This window comes from Equus caballus, chromosome 5, assembly GCF_041296265.1.
Source record: "Equus caballus isolate H_3958 breed thoroughbred chromosome 5, TB-T2T, whole genome shotgun sequence".
In the NCBI taxonomy this organism is placed as follows: domain Eukaryota; kingdom Metazoa; phylum Chordata; class Mammalia; order Perissodactyla; family Equidae; genus Equus; species Equus caballus.
The window spans coordinates 83,538,514-83,557,303 of NC_091688.1; the positions used below are offsets into that span (position 1 = coordinate 83,538,514).

The following is an 18,790-nucleotide window of genomic DNA, read 5'->3' on the forward strand; positions in this document are numbered from 1 at the left end:
TTCCCAACTACAATAACTTAAGGTTTAAGCCTCAGACTCCTTGTCTATAAAATGGGGATGGTATGTCTTACTCTCTTGGGTGAGTTTGAGTTTTAAATAAGAAGTAAAGCACTCAGCACAGTGCCTGACATAATGAGTGCCCCCAAAATACCAGCTCCCTCCATTTCTTCCTACTTCTGGCTCCTAGCTCTTCTTTTTCTTTTTTTTTTCCTTCTTTTTTTTTTTTTTTTTTTTTTGAGGAAGATTGGCCCTGAGCTGACATCGGTTGCCAATTCTCCTCTTCTTGCTGAGTAAGACTGGCCCTGAGCGAACATCCATGCCCATCTTCCTCTACTTTATATGTGGGATGCCTACCACAGCATGGCTTTACCAAGTGGTGCCATGTCCACACCCGGGATCCGAACTGGCGAACCCCGGGCCGCTGAAGCGGGACGTGTGCACTTAACTGCTGCACCACCGGGCCGGCCCCTCTCCTTTTTCAAATGTTCTTTTTTGCCAACCAGTTTTTCACTTTGTAGGCTTGGCATGAATCCTTCTCAGTTGCTGATGGCTGTAGAAGCCCTCAGACTTATCATGTATTTGCTTGTTACCTTTTACAACCCAAAACTTGCTACTTGTATCTTTGAGGCAATGCTTCTATTGCCTCATTATTCCATATGCTGCTCTGTTGTCCTTTGGATCTCTGACCATCTAGTTGGTGGATCACTGCGGTCTACTCTCAGCGGGCCAGGAACTCTTCATTCCCCTCAGCTTTTCCTTGGGGCAAGGAATAACTTTCAAGCAAAGTGCTACAAGGGAGCTTGTCCCCTTGGAAATGGAAGACCTATTTCTCTATGATTTTTTAAATTACGCTGCATTTCTGGCCATCTGATTGATGGGGGTTGAAAGCTTCCCTGGTGTAAATATCAATGAGAATGTCTTTCTTTAAATTTTCAAATTACTGTCTACTTCTCTGTTCTTTCTGTCCTCTGGATCCCCACAATGCATGAGTTACAAGTACCCTCGTCGGTCGCCTTCCCACCTTATAATGACTTTGATACATCAAAGCTACCTTCCTAAGAAAGGACAAGTTCTGAAAGATCTTACAACATTGGCAAATCAGAGGTGTTTAATGAAAAGTTGCACGTTGAAGTGCCAAGCTTTGGGCACCCTATCCCTGTCTCACTTGGAAAATGTTTCTATACAACCAAATGAACTAGGACACGTGAGAGGTCTTTGCTCTGAGAAAAATGTGGATAAGAATATATACTTTCAGTAATTATTAGGAGGATTAAATGAGAAAATACATGTGCTTGACACATTATAGGTACTCAGTAAATGTTAGTTTCTTTGTTTCCTTCTTTTCTCCCTTTCTCTCCTTCCTGTCTTCCTTCTTCTTGGCCGATATGAAACCCAGTTTCCTTGTACTCTCTTTCTGGGACTTGCAGAGTCCATTGTAGAGAAGTGGCAGAATAGCCTTGAGAATAAGACTTCTAGAGCAGAAGTTTAAACGTCAATGAGAAAACACCTACATATATACTTTCTACAGTCAACTTATGATCATATCTTCTGTGAAACTCATCTTAATTCCTCCCCCCCATCACACTACAAGAGAGAACTGACCGCTTCCCCTCCTTCATCCATACTCATTTATTTTTATATCAGTCTCCTTCTATTAGATTGTGAACTCTCTGAAGGTAAAGACTGTTTTTTTCATTTCTTTTTCATTCAAACCCTTAACATCTGTTAAATGAATGAATAAATGAGTCCAAAAAGCAAGTGGCATCTCTTAGAAAATGTCAGTGGGAATCTTCCAAAATAGAAAACTTTACTTGGAAGGAAACAATGTCTAGAATGGAATAGGATCATAAAATTAGAGATAGAAGTCCTCTTAGTAATTATTCAGCATTTGTTTCAGACTGTGAGTTGTGATTCCTTAATCAGTGGATCATGAGAGCAGTTCAGTGAGTTTCATTCAGCATTATTTCGAAATGAAATCAAGTGAAATAGAATAGGAAAAAATTGGGCCAGTGACTGCTTAATAGGTACAAGCTTTCTTTTAGAGGTCGTGAAAATGTTCTGAAATTAAATAGTGGTAATGATTGCAAAACATAGTGAATATGCCAGAAGCAACTGAATCATACACTTTAAAATGGTGAATTTTATTTTATGTGAATTTTACCTGAATAGAAAAAAGGCAAAAAAAACCCCACAAAAATTGGTATATTACCACTAGTAAGAATAAATATGGTTCTGTAAATCTTTTCGGTTCAATATATGTATGTTTGCACAAACCTTGTCATGATGTAAAAATGTATTTCTTACTGTATATCAAGATAAGAAAAGTTTGAAAACCTCCAATCTAGTCCAACCCCCTCTTTTTAAGACCTATGGAAATAAAGTAATTTGCCCAAGTTCCTAAAGTAGAATAGCTGATAGGAAATGTTTCAGGAAAAGGGATCTATATTGATGGCGCTTTTGAAAGTGACGATATTATCAGGATGGTAGCCAGACCTCCGTGCACATAATAAGATATTTAGAAAGTAACGAAGAAATCTCTAGCAGGATGTCAAAGTTAACCAAAAATGATTGGTGAGATAAAGGGAAGAAAGGATGGGTATGTTTGTGTGTGAGGTAAGGGTGGAAACAATAATCATTAAAAATTATTAAATAAGAAAAGGAGTTTTCAACTGATTTATTCCAATTAATGGGTCAACTGTGAAACCTGGATTAGTGAATGTAGAGGTTATAGCTGCTAGTATAGTCTTGGTTCCCTAGAACAAGCAATTACTCCACCATGGAGAGGAGCATGCCCTGAAATCGATTCCTATCCCACCAGTGTTTTCACTATCTGGTGATCTGGATAGTAATACTTCTCCTCAAAATACTGGAGTGCCCAGACTAGATCTACATGTCATTCGAATAAATTGGGAGAGAATTGTGAAGATTACATTCCCCCAAGGTATGATAAATCCTAATTGCCCTCATTAGTCCCAACAATCTGGTTACTTCTTATTCTCTGTTTTCTATTTTATGTGCACGTTTTTATATACCTTAAGTGATTTTCATGTGAGAACGTGTTCTCTCTAACTAGAGTACGTGGAGGAAGCTGTTTTTTGGATTCCCTCACTGCACCTAATGAAAGTTTTACACTCAAATGTAGGCGTTAAGATGTTGCTGAATGACTTCCCAGGCAAATTCTCTTAATACAGTCTCTCTGGGCCTGCTTTGCCTAAAGGCTACCTTTGGAAGAAAGTTGTTAAATCAACAAATTGAATGCCTACTATGTGCCAGGCATGAGTTGGGTTTTGGGAATACACTGGGGATTATAAGAATATGGATATTACCAAGAAAATTCGTGAGTGTCCAAGTGTTATGACATTTCTTTTCTTTCTAATGCCTGTTGAAAAACATTGCCTTTTCATTGAGTTGACGTTTAGACTGATGGATGTTAAAATTGCTGGTATCTTAGCATGAATCAGGTACCAAACTCTACACTACTAATCTACTAAAAGTCATTGTATTCTTCACTGCCACACACTCACAGAGCATAAAACATGGTCATTTCACTTAAGAATATCCTGCAATTAATTCATCCAGTCCTTTGTTGATGGGCATTTGTTTTCAATCTTTTGCTAGTACAAACAGCACAAATGTCCTGTCCATATACATATCATTTTACAGAACGTCTGTAGGACCAATTCCCGGAAACAGGATGGTCAGAGATAAGGGATAATGAGCACATTTAGTTATTATTTCTAATTGTAGTAAGATATAAATAACATAAAATTTATTGGTTTAACCATTTTTATGTGTACAGTTCAGTGGCCTTAAGTACATTCACATTGTTGTGCAGCTGTCACCGCCACTCATCCCCAGAACTTTTGTGATCTTCCCAAACTGAAACTCTGTACCCATCAAACAGCAATTCCCCCATCCCTCCCTTTCCCCAGCTCCTGGCAGCCACCATTCTACTTTCTATCTCTCTGAATTTGACTACTCTAAGTACCTCATATAAGTGGAGTCATACATATTTGTCCTTTTTTGACCAGCTTATTTCACTCAGCATAATGTCTTCAAGGTTCATCCATGTTGTAGCATGTGTCCGAATTTTTTTCCTTTTTAAGGCTGTATTATATTCCATTGTATATGTATGCACCACATTTTATTTATTCGGGTGGACACTTGGGTTGCTTCTGTCTTTTGGTTGATGTGGATAATGCTGCTGTGAACATCGGTGTGCTAGGATCTGTTTGAGCCCCTGCTTTCAGTTCATTTTAGTATACACCCAGAAGTGGAATTGCTGGATCATATGGTAATTCTATGTTTAATTTCTGGAGGAACTGCTCTACTGTTCTCCACGGCAACTGCACCATTTCACGTTCCCACCAGCACTGCACGATGTTCCAACTTCTCCACGTCCTAATCAGCACTTGTTATATTCTGGGTTTTTGTTAATAGCCATCCTAATGGACGTGAGGTGGTATCTAACATTGTTTTGATTTGCATTTCCCTGATGATTAGTGATGTTGGGCGTCTTTTCATGTGCTTATTGGCTTATATATATTCTTTGGAAAAGTGTCTGTGCAAGTCTTTTGCCCATTTTTTAATTGGGTGGCTTGTTTTTTGTTGTTATTTTTGTTCAGTTGTAAGAGTTCTTTATATATTCTGGATATTAATCCCTTATCAGAAATATGATTTGCAAATATTTTCTTCCATTCCACGTGTTACCTTTTTATTCTGTTGATAGTGTCCTTTGCACAGAAGTTTTTAATTTTGATGTAGTCCAATTTATCTGTTTTTTCTTTTGTTGCCTTGCATTTAGTGTCATACCCAAGAAGTCATTGCCAAGAGCTGTGGCCGAGTGGTTAGGTTCGCACACTCTGCTTCAGTGGCCTGGGGTTTGCCAGTTCGGATCCTGGGCATGCACCTAGCACCACTCATCAAGCCATGCTGAGGTGGCATCCCACAAAGAAGAACTAGAACAACCTACAACTAGGATATGCAACTATGTACTGGGGGGCTTTGGGGAGGGAAAAAAAAAGGAAGATTGACAACAAATTTTAGCTCAGGGCCAATCTTCCTCACCAAAAACAGAAAAAGAAAATCATTGCCAAATCCAATGTCATGAAGCTTTTCCCCTATGTTTTCTTCTAAGAGTTTTATAGTGTTAGTTCTTAGGTTTGAGTCTTTAATCCATTTTCAGTTAATTTTTATATATGATGTAAGGTAGGGGTCTAACTTCATTCTTTTGCATGTGGATATCAAATTTTCCCAGCACTATTTGTTGAAAAAACTGTTTTTTCCCCATTCAGTGATCGCAATGCCCTTGTCAAAAATCACTTGACCATATATGTGAATATTTACTTCTGAACTCTATTCTGTTCCACGGGTCTATATGTCTATGACACTACCACCCTATTTTGATTACTATAGCTTTATACTAAGTTTTGAAATTTAAGGGGGAGGCCTCTAACTTTCCTCTTCTTTTTCAAGATTGTTTTGGCTATTTGGGATCTATATTCTCTTTTATATTTACCTGTATAGTCACCTTTACTAGTGCTCTCTATTTCTTCATGTGGATTCCAGTTTCCACCTAATATCCTGTAATTTTGGCTTGAAGGACTCCATTTATTATTTTTCTAGAGAAGGTTTGCTAGTAATGAATTCTTTGTTTTTGTTTATCTGGAAATGTCTTCCTTTTTCCTTCATTTTTGAAGGATACTTTTATTGGATATAGAATTCTTGGTTGACAGTCTTCTTTCAGCACTCTGATTACATCATCCCACTACCTTCTTGCCTTTGAAAAATCAGCTGTTATTCTCATTGAAGATCTCTTGGGAATGATGTTTCCTCTTCTCTCTTTCTGCTTTCAAAATTCTCTCTTTTTCTTTAGCTTTCAACAGCTTAATTACGATGTATCTAAGGGACTTCACTGAGTTTCATGGATGTGTAGATTAATGTTTTTCATCAAACTTGGGACATTTTCAGCCATTCTTTTTTTTTTTTAATTGAGATATAATTGACATATAACATATTAGTTTCAGGTGTACAACATAGTGATTCAATATTTGTATATATCGCAAATGATCACCACAATACATCTAGTTAACATCTGTCACCATACATAGTTACAAAATTTTTTTCTTGTGATGAGAACTTTTAAGATTTACTCTCTCAACTTTCAAATATATGATTCAGTATTATTAACTATAGCCACCATATTGTATATTACGTCCCCATGAACTTATTTATTTTATAACTGGAAGTTTGTACCTTTTGAGCCTTTCTGTCCATTTCACTAGCCCCCCATGCCCCTCCCTTTGGCAACCGCTAATCTCTGTCTCTGTGAGTTTGGGGTTTTTTTGTTATTTTCATCTTCCACATATAAGTGACATCATATGGTACTTGTCTTTCTCTATCTGACTTATTTCATTTAGCATAATGCCCTCAAGTTCCATCCATGTTGTTGCAGTGGCAATATTTCATTCTTTTTTATGGGTAATCTCCCATTGTGTATATGTACCGTATCTCCTTTATCCATTCATTCATTGATGGACACTTAGGTTGTTTCCATATCTTGGCTTTTGTAAATAATGCTGCAGTGAATGTGGAGGGGTACATATATCTTTTCAAGTTAGTGTTTTTGTTTTTTTCAGCTAAATACTCAGGAGTGGAATTGCTGGATCATATGGTAGCTCTATTTTTAATTGTTTGATGAACTTCCATGCTGTTTTCCATAGTGGCAGCACCGATTTGCATTCCCACCAACAGTGCACAAAGGTTCCCTTTTCGCCACATCCTTGGCAACACTTCTTATCTCTTGTCTTTTTGATAATAGCCATTATCCAGTTTTCTTCTTTTACATGTGACTGTCCAGTTTTTCTAACACCATTTATTGAAGAAACTGTCCTTTCTCCATTTTATGTTTTTGGCTCCTTTGTTTTAAATTAATTAACCATATGTGCATGGGTTTATTTCTGGGCTTCTCTATTCTGTTCCATTTATCTGTATATCTGTTTTTATGCCAATACCATACTTTTTTGATTACTGTAGCTTTGTAAAATAGTTTGAAATCAGGGAGCATGATGCTTCCAGCTTTGTTCTTCTTTCTCAAGATTGCTTTGGCTATTTGGACTCTTTTGTGGTTCCATACAAATTTTTGGATTGTTTGTTCTATTTCTGTGAAAATGCCTTTGGAATTTTGATAGGGATTGCATTGAATTTGTAGATCACTTTGGGCAGTGTGGACATTTTAACAATAGTAATTCTTCCAATCCATGAGCATGGAATATCTTTTCATTTATTTGTATCTTATTAAATTCTTTCATCAATATCTTACAGGCATTATTTCTTGAAATATTTATTCTTCTTCCCCTTTTTCTGTCTCCCCCCCTTCTGAGATTCAAACATTATGCATATATTAGTATGCTTGTTGGTATCCCATAGGTTTCTGAGTCTTTGTTCATTTTTTTCATTCTTTCTTCTTTATACTCCTCTGACTAGATAATCTCAATAAACCTGTCTTCAAGTTCACTGAATCTTTCTTCTGTCTACTGAAATCTACCATTGAGCCTCTCTAGTAAATTTTCATTTCATTTATTGTAACTTTCAACTACAGAATTTCTATTCGATTCTTTTATATAATTTCTACCTCTTTATTGATATTCTTTATTTGGTAAGACATCCTTTCCATACTTTCCTTTAGTTTTGTAGACATGGTTTCCTGTAGTTCTTTTAATCTATCTAAAATAGCTAATTAAAGTCTTTGACTACTAAGTACAACATCTGGGCTTCCTCAGTGACAGTTTCTATTGACTGATTGCCTTTTTACTTGTATGTGGGCCATTCTTTAATGTTTCTTTGCATTTCTTGTAATTTTTTGTTGAAAACTGGACATTTTAAATAGTATAATGTGGTATCTCTGGAAACCAAATTCTTCCCACCCTCAGTTTATTGTTGTTGCTATTTGTTGTTGTTGTTTGTTTGTTTAGGGACTTTTCTAAATTATATGAAGTCTGTATTCTTTGACACATGTGACCATTTAAGTGTCTACACAGTTAGCTTAGTGGTCAGCTAATGATTGGAGAGAGATTTCCTTAAATGCCAGAACCAATAAATCTCCTGGTTTTTGCCAAGTGTCTCTGTGTATGTTGGAGCATCCCTTCAATACTCAGCCAGGCAATTGACAACCAGACCTTAGCCTTAACTTCCTGATTTCACAGAGACTGAAAGTCAGCTAGAAGGGAGAGCTTAGGGCCTTCTCACATATTTTCTTAGTGTGCACACAGCCCTATGCATGCACGTGGACTTCTAGATCCCAAGGAATATGTCAGAGCTTCTCAAGGTCTCTGTGGACATTTCATCCCCTAGTTTTTCCTCGTAAGCTTTGTTTTTAGCCTATTGTTTTCCACGACGGTTTTCCACTACTTCAGGTAGCCACAAAGTTAAACAATTCCCTCTAAATGTTTTTGGAAAATGCTCCTGGGGAAGAAGTTTTTGGCATTGGACAAGCTCTGAGTCAGATGAAATAAAGATAGCCTTGTAAATGGTGTCTTCCAGGGAACTACTAGACAGGTCAAATAATGGAAATGAGACTTGGAAGCAACTCCAATCCCATTCTACTCCCCCCCTAGAGCTTCTAGGCTTCTTGTTTTTACTGTTATTACAGACTATTGGTTTTTAAGGCTACCACAGAGCTGGAAAGAGAGAAATGGGAATAGGGCAGATAAAGCTCCACAAAGCTCACTGCCCTTACCGAGATTCAGCTATTTTTCTTAAATAAATGCTCCCCAGATTTCTGCAAGCATTTTGATAATTTCCATAATCCTGGAAAACTTCATTCTGACATTTTTTCCAGTTATCTCATTGCTTTTATAGAAGAGAGAATCTGGAAGGTCATTACTTTGCCATTTTTGCTGTCTCTTAAATCTCTAATCTTGAGTACACATCTTTTTTAAAATCCTGTGTGATGAAATGGAAGAACATATAAAGCACTTCTGCTGCATACTGAAGTAAAGTTGTTGTCTCAAATAAAAGGACTTGCGCAATTGTTTCAGTTACAGACTGAACTAGCTGTTTTTTTCTTGGAACACCATTTTTACTTGACAGACTAACTGTGTTATTCAGACATGAGTATTTGGCCGATTTTTCTTGAACATGAATGAAGTGAGCCTGTCATTTCAAGGACAATTACTGACAGAATTTGATGCAAATGATAAATTTCAAACTTTCAAGCAAAAATGAGAATGGAGGAAACTTGTATCTACCATTATGAGTTCAACAGCTTCCTATTACTTATGTTTTTCTGATGACATTGGTGATGATGTTAACGAATATAGTTTTTTGATAGTACGTAATGAAACGTGTCAGTATTTGGAAGATCTGCGTAATTCCATGAACCAGTATTTTCCAAAAGACCAATGTATGATGTTAACAAAATCATGCATAGGTAAAGATTCTTTCACAGTTTAAGATAGACCAATAGATTTTAGTATAAAAGAGTACAAAAAGTTCATAGATATGGTTTCAGATTTCACATTTCAACTAACCCTTAAGAAACTACCATTTGTCAAGTTTTGGTATAGTATCAAAAAATAATATCTACACTTATCTGAAAAGACTACTAAAATAATCCTTTTTCCAACTACTTTTCTCTATAATGCCAGATTTTCTTCATTTATTTCAACTAAAATAACATAATATCGAATACAGGAGCAAATATGAGAATTTAGCTTCTTCTATTAATCCAGACACTACAGATATGTACAAAAGTGTAAAAAAGTGCTACTCTTCTCAGTAATTTTTTATTTTGGAAAATACAGCTATTTTTCTTGAAAAATATTTTATTTATGTTAACATATAATGGGTTTGTTGATTTAAGGCAATTAACACAAATAGTTTTTAAATTTGTGTTTTAATTTCTACTATGATGTTTCAAAAGTTATAACTTACATAAATAAAGGTTCTATAAGGCCCTAAATGATATTTAAAAGTACAAAATGTCCAAAGTCTAAAGAGTTTGAGAACTGCTGTGCTAGGTTTTCTAAGATCAAAGCCCTAATCATAAACCAAATGGAAAGTACAAAGGTGGCTCTTGTTTAGTACTTAATTCAGTTGCCCATATTTAGTGCCAATATTTTTGTGTGACCCATGTCCAGAATCTGCCCATTCACACAGATATGATGGTCAGAATTATTTAATCTGCACAGAACTTTTTAGGCTGACCCTTTCTGCTTCTTGAGTAGGCCATGCTTCTCTATCTCATGGCCTTTTTGCAAGATATTACCTCTGCCTGGAAAGCTCTCTCACCCCTTCTCTTAACAGTTCTTATTTACTCTTCAGATCTCAGCTCAAATGTCACTGCCTCAGAAAAGCCTTCCCTGATCTGTCCCCTCCAAACCTCTTATATCCTCCAGATTTGATTGAGTCCCTAATTTCTCTCATGCACTTTTCTTTCATAGCACATATCACAACTTGTAATTATGTAGTGTTGAGATGATTTGATTAAAGCCTTTCTCTTCCTCTAAACTTCAGCTGGACAAAAGCAAGTTTCTTTTTTGCCTACCATTTTATACTCAGTATGTATGACAGTGTTTGGCAGTATATATATGCAGAATGAGTCAGTTATTTTCCAATATGAAAACCACATGTCAAGGCAAGGAAGAGTGCATTGTATTGATTGTCCCATCATTTTAAACAGTTTTTTTAAATACCAATCATGAATTGTGAAAGGTCTGTTGAAAACAGTTTCTATTGTATGGACCTCCAAGTAAAAAGATATCTTAGCAGTACAATCCCTCAGAATGAAATTAGATTGCTTGATTTGCTTACACAGATGCTATTTCACAGAACTTTCTCCCAACTCATGTTTCTTAGTTTCCAAGCTTTTTAAAAAATAAAATATAAAAAGGCTTTCACTAATGGTTATGCTGAGCCTTTCTCTAAAAATATCTTTTATTAAATGCAGGAGGAGATTGGACTCATGCTCTATTATTTCTTTTGGGACTAATGGTACATTTTCCAACTTCAGAAATTGTTTTTAAGACCGCAGAAGTATCAGATTAAACTAATGGGTGACTACCTCAGGACAGTAGTATTTTATTCTATTTTCCTTCCAAGAATGTAACTGTTAAAAATTACTAAAGTTATTTATTCTTCACTTTATAATTTATTACCTGAGAGGATCATATCTCATTCTTATTCCATTTCAGTAACTTTTGTGTGTGTTTTCATGGAGCATAGACAAATAGTTTTTCATTTTAGGGCTCTAGACTTTGTGTTTTAATTAGGAGACTTTGAGAGTTGGGTGAAGGCAGCGTATTGTCCTTTCAGATAGCCAGGCAGTATTCGCACCATCTGTCTAACCATGAGAATTACAAACCCCTTTCAGATAATAAGTCTAGTATACTTTTACAGCAGTACTTTCAGAATTTATAGCCTTTACTTAGAGCACTCAGTGTTGATCTTATTGCTAATCTCAAATGGTTTTGTTTTACACAGAAACAAATGGATATCAACGCTGCTATTCAAGCCTTGCTCGAGTCACATACTGCCCTACAGATGGAGGTAATATATCTGACGTTATTTACGTTGGCACTCTCAATATACAAATTAAACAGAAATATTTTTCAGAGTCCAAAATGTGACTTTATCTCAAAGATTGTATTTTAAACAGATTGAAAATAATAAAACCATTTTTAAGAACAAAGTAAGCGATGTTAATAAACAGAAATATATGCATAGGATGTTTTTTGAGGAAAACATTTAAAACACAAATGTAATATTGCTTAAGGATTTTTTAAAACAAGGAATTAGATACTATAGAAAAAAATAGTTAAATGAAGTTAATCATTTCTTAAAATGGGATCTATCATCACTAATCATTTTTCTTAAATAAATTCTAAGTTTTCAACGTATAATTTTTTTAAAACATTATATAGTAGTCATAGTAAATGTTAAGTTTTATGTCAGCTTGAAAACTAGACTTTTGAGCATAAATGTAATCTATTTAGGATCAAGATTTATAAAACATACACATATGCTTATATTTAAATATAAACTGTTCTCTACATCCTACTCCCAACTCATTGCACACAATAGGAATACATTTTCCTTCTACCTGGATCCGTGTTAATCATTAGGCTTACACACTGGTGATGGCAACTCCATGCTTTTCTGCTAATATGATTCTTGTGATGACTTGGCAGAGCTACCAGAATACTGAAATGACTTTAATTGACTACAGTGCAGAGATATTCAAAACCCTGAAGTACCTTAGCAATTTACTGCACAGCATCAAGAATCCTCTTGGCACACGAGATAACCCAGCACGAATCTGCAAAGATTTGCTTAACTGTGAACACAAAGTATCAGACGGTAAGTTCTTGGTTTCCTCAAACTGTGATGTCTAGTTTCATTTCATCATTTCAGTGTGTTTGAGATTTGCAGTGTATTCATTCCAAATCTTAGTCATTTCGATAAAACCCTGGCAGAAGGTATTTTAAAGTCGTCAAGAACCAAGTACTCTTAGAGGGAGACATGCTTCTGATATCACAGCATCCTTTCCCAAGGATTCACATTACAAAGGTCTAGTACACAGCCTTACTGATCCACCCACTCCTAACTATATCACTTGCTTACATTTTGTGCTTGGAATGTATCACATTTATGTGAAAAATTAAAATAGGAAGGGTTGACCTTGAGTTGACAGACAGGAGCATCCGTCAGGACCGCCAAAGTTGGCATCATGAAGAAAGATATCAAAGAGTCCCTTCACCACACCTCCTAAATTTATAGGTTTATACAAAATGGAATTTAAATGCCTCATTTCAGAATCAGTGACTATGAAGATGGAGTGGTTTGTTATTCTTGGAAGTTTCTTATCCCTACACTGATACCCCAAAAACCATTAACCAAAGGTGCAAAAATGAATTTAGAGTGGAACCATCAAGGAAAAGTTTTACGGCAAGTGGAGTAGTCATTATTATCTGATGATAAGTATGGGAAACCCTATCTGCTACAATGTCATTTAATTTTAAGTTCTATTGGGTCTCAGGTCACTATGCGGTCAATATTAGTAATCGTTTTTTGCTAAAAACTCTAGTCTCAACACAATGACACATATGCTGATTTGAAAAAAAAGCTATGTATGTCAGTCTGTAGGGTGAATTGTAGTCCATATTTTATTGATTTTAATTTTATATATACATACACACATCACACAAACCCATATATTCTTGTCCAAAAACATCTGCTTCCATTCTAGAAGTGCAATAAAAATATTTATTTTATTTATATTAATAAAATGCTTAACATCTATAGATACTTCCTACCCTAGATTACCAGAAAAACTAAAATAACGTTTATAGTTATAGCTGCCTATAGTAATTCTAAGTTTGATGTTTTTCCCCCATATTTGAGGGCATAAAAATGCAATTCTGTAGAAGTGAAAGGAACAAAGACATGGTAAGATATACAAATCACTGAAATCTAATTCAAGGTCTGCCTTCCTTGTAGGAGAAATAGCTAAGTGGTGTGGATTGCAAGGTATCAGAAAGGTCTTTATGCCCAAAAATATTTTCATCACTAGGAGACAGTAAGTGTTATAGAGAAACATAAAACAACAGGAAAGGGGGATAGGATAGAAAGTGGAGTTGGGGGTGAAGTTTTAAATAGAGTAGTTACTAAGGCATCTCTGCCAAAGTAACATTTGAGCAATATCAGAAGGGGCTAAGGGAAAAACCTACAGGAAATCTAGGGAAAAAGCTTTCCAGGCAGAAAATAAAATGTAAAGACCTTGGGTCCTGAGAGTGTGCTTAGCATGTTGTAGGCTTAGCAAGAAGGCCAGTGTGACTGGCAGAGAGTGCATGAGGGAGAGAATGGTAGGAAGTGAAGTCAGAAAGATATCAAGAAGCCAGATTGTATAGGATCTTAGAGACTACTCAAAAGACTCTAGTTTTTACTCTGAGTAAGATGTGAAGCCTTTGGAAGTTTTTGAGCAAAGAAATGACATGATTTGACTTAAACTTTTAAAATATTACTCTGGATGATGTATTGTAAATATAATGAACACAAGGGTAGAAGAAGCCACTGAGAAGGCTGTTGAAATATTCCAGGTAAGAGATGATGATGGATTGGACTAGAGTTGGTAGCAGGGAAGTGATAAGAAATGGTTAAATCTTTGGATATGATGTAAGGTAGAGCCAGTAGTTTCTGTTAATAATTTGGATTTGAGTTATGAGAAAAATAGAATGATAAAGGATGACTCTAAGGTTTTTGAGTAAGAGGCTAGAAGGGTGGGGTTGCTGTTAATAGAGATGGAGAAGCAAGTTTGGAGAAAAGATCAGGAGTTCAGTTTGGAAGATGATTGGTTTGAGAAGCCTGTTAGGCATTCAAGTAAGAATGTCAAGTAGGTAGTCGGCTATTCAAGAGAGAGATCCTGGCTGAGGGTAAAAATTATGAAGTTGTTTGCATATAAAAATCATCTAATGCCCTGAGACTGCTTGAGACTACCTAAATAGTAGGTAAAGAAAGAAGAGATCTAAAAACTGTGCCTTAGGGCTCTCCAATGTTTAGAGATCAGGGAGATGAGGGGAACTAGCAAAGAAAAGTAAGAAGCTATCCCTGAGATAGGAGGAAAGCCAGATGAATGTGGAATGAAGAAAACGTTTGCCTGAGGAGGAAAGGATCAACTGGGTCAACGTCAAGTAAGGTGAGGATGGAGAAAGACTACTTACTGGATTGAGCAATGTAAAGATCTTTAATGACCTTCACAAGAACAGTTTAGAGAAATAGCAGTGGTTAAAACCTTCTCAGATTTTAAGAGAAATTGGAGGAGCCAGAGTTTCCACTCCCAGTAATGAAGCAGGTAATTCAAATTGCCTGGCTAAAGTTAAAAAAAAAAAAATTTAGATTAAAATTAGCAAATTGCTAACAAAGTAGTGAGGAACTTTCAAGCCAATATTTGGAAGAAGACGGCAGAGAGTGGAACACAACACTTAGAGCTCCTTTTGCCCTGGGTACGTTCTGAAGCTGAGTACAGTCCTGTGCCACATAACAACCTTTCACCTCAACGATGGACCTGCATATGCGATGATGTTCTCATCAGATTAGAGCCACGTAGCCTTAGGTGTGTAGTAGGCTATACTATCTAGGTTTGTGTAAGTACACCCTATGATGCTCACACAATGATGAAACTGCCTAATGATGCGTGTCTTAGAATGCACCCCCATCGTTAAGCGATGCGTGACTAGTGCTTTTGGTGGCTTCATGGGGCTACAGGTCAAAAGTTGGAATCTGTGGCCCACCAAAGGTAGGAACTTAGGCTTTCAAAGGGCTCCACTCTAAGAATGAAGATAAACTGGAAGAGATGAGACGTTCATATAGGTTGTAGCCCAGTTCACGTCATCTAAATAGCTCAGAAAATCTCAAACTTTGAATGTGGGCTAAAAGGGTTCCAGACTGCCAGTACCCCTACCTGCAGAGAGAAACAAAAATCTTCCATAAAAGATAACATCATCCTAGGGCTCAAATTATCTCCACAAAAAATTTCTCAAATATAGTGCCCAGCACACAATCAATAATAATCAGACCTACAAGCTGACAAAACGCCATTAATGAGAACTGGCAGAAACAGCAGACAACAGAAGTAGACTCAAAGAAAAAATGAGAGGAAGAATTGGAAACTGAAAGTACAGTAGGCAAGATAAGCCTTATATAGGAACACAGTTTATTCACAATAATAAGAGGGAAGGCAGAACTTCTGCGTGCAAGTACAGATAGGGGGGTAGACGTAGTTGTGGGAGCTTACATAAATTTTCTTCAGATTGCTTTGGCTGTCAGGGAAATTGAAAGGCTATCAGTCAGGAATAAGGATGAAGCAATAGGTATAATAAATTTGAAGGGAGAGGGAAAGGTTTCAAATTGGTAACTGGGAAAGCGACAGAGGGACTGAATTAGGGAAACGTAGTATTATTGTCTGGCAACCTTACAAACATTTGAATTCAAAGTGAGGCCCATCAGCATAGTTGTGTTTTTCTCCAGCCACGTTCAACTGTACAGGAACAGGCACAGATTAGGCACAAAATTGGACTTGTGTAGGTTGGGCTTTTATAAGACAAGTACAATGAAGTGAGGCAGGGCTGGAATGTTAAGAAAGTCTCTAAGGAAATGATTAAAGTATAGAACTGTGGGTTTTAAGCTGGATAGGAAGGAAAGTGACCATATGATTAAGAGGGACAATGAAAAACTATCAATGGGTAGTCCTAGTGGAATTGAAGAATTATTAGAGTCAGGACCCTTAAGGGAATGAGCTATAAAGAGAAAGGAGGTGAAATTATGGAGGAATTCCAGTTGTAGATAATAACAAAGGCTTGGGTAGGGCCTTGGAAGTTAATGGTTGAAGTAAATAGGGTGGAGGGGAGCATGGAAAGGGTACAAGAACATTGGTGGAAAAGAGTTCAAGGAACTGAGAGGGCATGGTGTTGGAAGTATCATCCATGTGGATTTAAAATCACCAAGAATTAGGTCATAAATAGATTTTCTGAAGGTCATAGCCAGCCAAAGCAAAATCTTCAAAGAAAGAAAGTTGATGATCGCAACGAGAAGAGATAATGGAGGACATAGTGGGATGACAGTAATTTTACCATGGAGTTGTTTTAGGGAAAAAGTGGGTAAATGGTCTGCGGGTGGCAACGAGGAGCAAGAAAGATACCTTCCCGCCCAGGACACAGTGCTATAGAGGCTGAGGCAGAACTCGAAAGGGCAGCAAGGGAAGCAGTGCCCTCAGGGGAGAGCCAGTTTTAAGTTAGAACATTAATGCCTACAAAAGATATATTATGGTACAATGCTTTATTTATAGCTCAGCACATCCTGAAAAAATTATGAAACATCTACCAGCTCACCACTGTACAACATAATGCCTGAATTCAAAGCATTCCACCCCATACAACAATGAGAGTTTGCTTGATGAAAAACTTTCTATAAAGTATTTGTTACCTCACTTAGTAGTAGGAAACTCTTTCTTGGAAGAGAAGAAATGGTGAATGAAGATATGTGTTTACCCCATTAGATAAGAATAGAGGGCCGGCCCGGTGGTGCAGCAGTTAAGTTCCCATGTTCTGCTTCAGCGGCCCAGGGTTCGCGGGTTCGGATCCCGGGTGCGGACATGGCACCGCTTGGCATGCCATGCTGTGGTAGGCGTCCCATGTATAAAGTGGAGGAGGATGGGCACGGATGTTAGCTCAGGGCCAGTCTTCCTCAGCAAAAAGAGGAGGATTGGCAGTAGTTAGCTCGGGGCCGATCTTCCTAAAAAAAAAAAAAGAATGGAAGCCTGCATCAGATCCTTGTGAAAACTCCAGCTCTAATTTCTACAAACTTTACAAAATGTTCAAAATTCTGAGGAAATGGAAAAAAAAGAGAGGGTAGTATCTCTTTCGTCCCATTTCTTCCATATCTCAGTGAACCAGTGCTTCTGCAAATGTTGTCCCTCGACAAGAATTCAGTTTTGTTGAAATGCAGATCCTCAAGCCCTGCCCTAAACTAAGGACCCAGCAGCTCTCAGGGTCGGGTCCAGCTGTCTGCTTTAACAGATGGCTCTAATGCCACTGAAGCTTGAAAACCACCTCGCAAGAGGACAGTCCCCCACTATTGGCGCTGTCAATTCAGCAAGTGCTCATTCTGAAGGATTTGTAGAACAGTAGAGGGGAGAACAGTCAAGGATGTGTTGGAAGTCTAAAATGATGAACCAGAGGAAGCCCAGGATGAGCTAGAGGAATCCGCTCGAGGGTAAGGGTGGACCGGCAGAGGATTTCTACCTATTGTGGAAAATGACATTGACAAATACCTTTTGGTTGTCTTGCCTTTTTAATGCAAGAAAGCAGGGCTACCTCATTTAAATATTTCTGCCCTTTGCATTTGAAATAAGGTGCTATATCAATATTCTAAGCCTGTTATTCTGGAATTAATACGCTAGCTCTATACTGTTTCAGCCTGAGTATTTCTTGTAGGCTAACTTTAGGCCCCATTTGCTTCTCTTGGGCACTCAGTGAAGGCACAGATTGGCAGACTTACACCAGCTGTAGGGACTTTAGTTTTTGCTCTTTTTTTTTTTTTTTTTTGAGGAAGATTAGCCCTGAGCTAACTACTGCCAATCCTCCTCTTTTTGCTGACATCCGTGCCCATCTTCTTCCACTTTCTATGTGGGACGCCTACCACAGCATGGCGTTTTGCCAAGCGGTGCTACGTCTGCACCTGGGATCCAAACCAGCGAACCCCAGACCCGCGAAAAGCGGAAGGTGCAAACTTAACCACTGTGCCACTGGGCCGACCCCATGCTCTTTTTTTTTTAAGAGTGGCACCTGAGCTAACATCCGTTACCAATCTTCTTTTTCTTTTTCTCTTCTTCTCCCTAAAGCCCCCCAATACATAGTTGTATATTCTAGTTGTGAGTGCCTCTGGTTGTGGCATGTGGGACGCCTCAGCATGGCATGACCAGTGGTGCCATGTCCACGCCCAGGATCTGAGTCGGTGAAACCCTCGGCCACCAAAGCGGAGCACAGGAACTTAACCACTTGGCCACAGGGACTTCAGCTTTTCCCGCTTACAAATATGCTGATGAAAACATAAAAATGATAACCATTTAATTGTACATTTTCTTTCTAAAAACAAAAACTTTTATTATTTTTATTTTAATTATCATAAAGATATATTTTACCTCAGGAAGAAGTTGTCTCTATTTTTTCTTTACATATTCATTTTTAAACTCTATGATGACATAGAACAGAAATATACTAGGGACCTGTCCCGTGGC

The 18,790-nt window shown here is 37.4% G+C and overlaps 1 protein-coding gene across 18 annotated transcripts in view; it reads left to right on the forward strand.

Moving 5' to 3' along the window:
• Nucleotides 1–18,790, forward strand: part of COL24A1 (collagen type XXIV alpha 1 chain) — a 349,220-nt gene that overhangs the window by 321,845 nt on the left and 8,585 nt on the right. For 16 of the 18 annotated variants that reach the window (XM_023641737.2, XM_070267386.1, XM_070267382.1 and 13 more), the window contains 2 exons: nucleotides 11,482–11,547; nucleotides 12,189–12,357. In XM_023641737.2, the coding sequence (XP_023497505.1) occupies nucleotides 11,482–11,547; nucleotides 12,189–12,357 (235 nt within the window). The remainder of the gene's footprint in view (nucleotides 1–11,481; nucleotides 11,548–12,188; nucleotides 12,358–18,790) is intronic. The other 2 variants (XR_011438845.1, XR_011438846.1) reach the window with 1 other exon arrangement.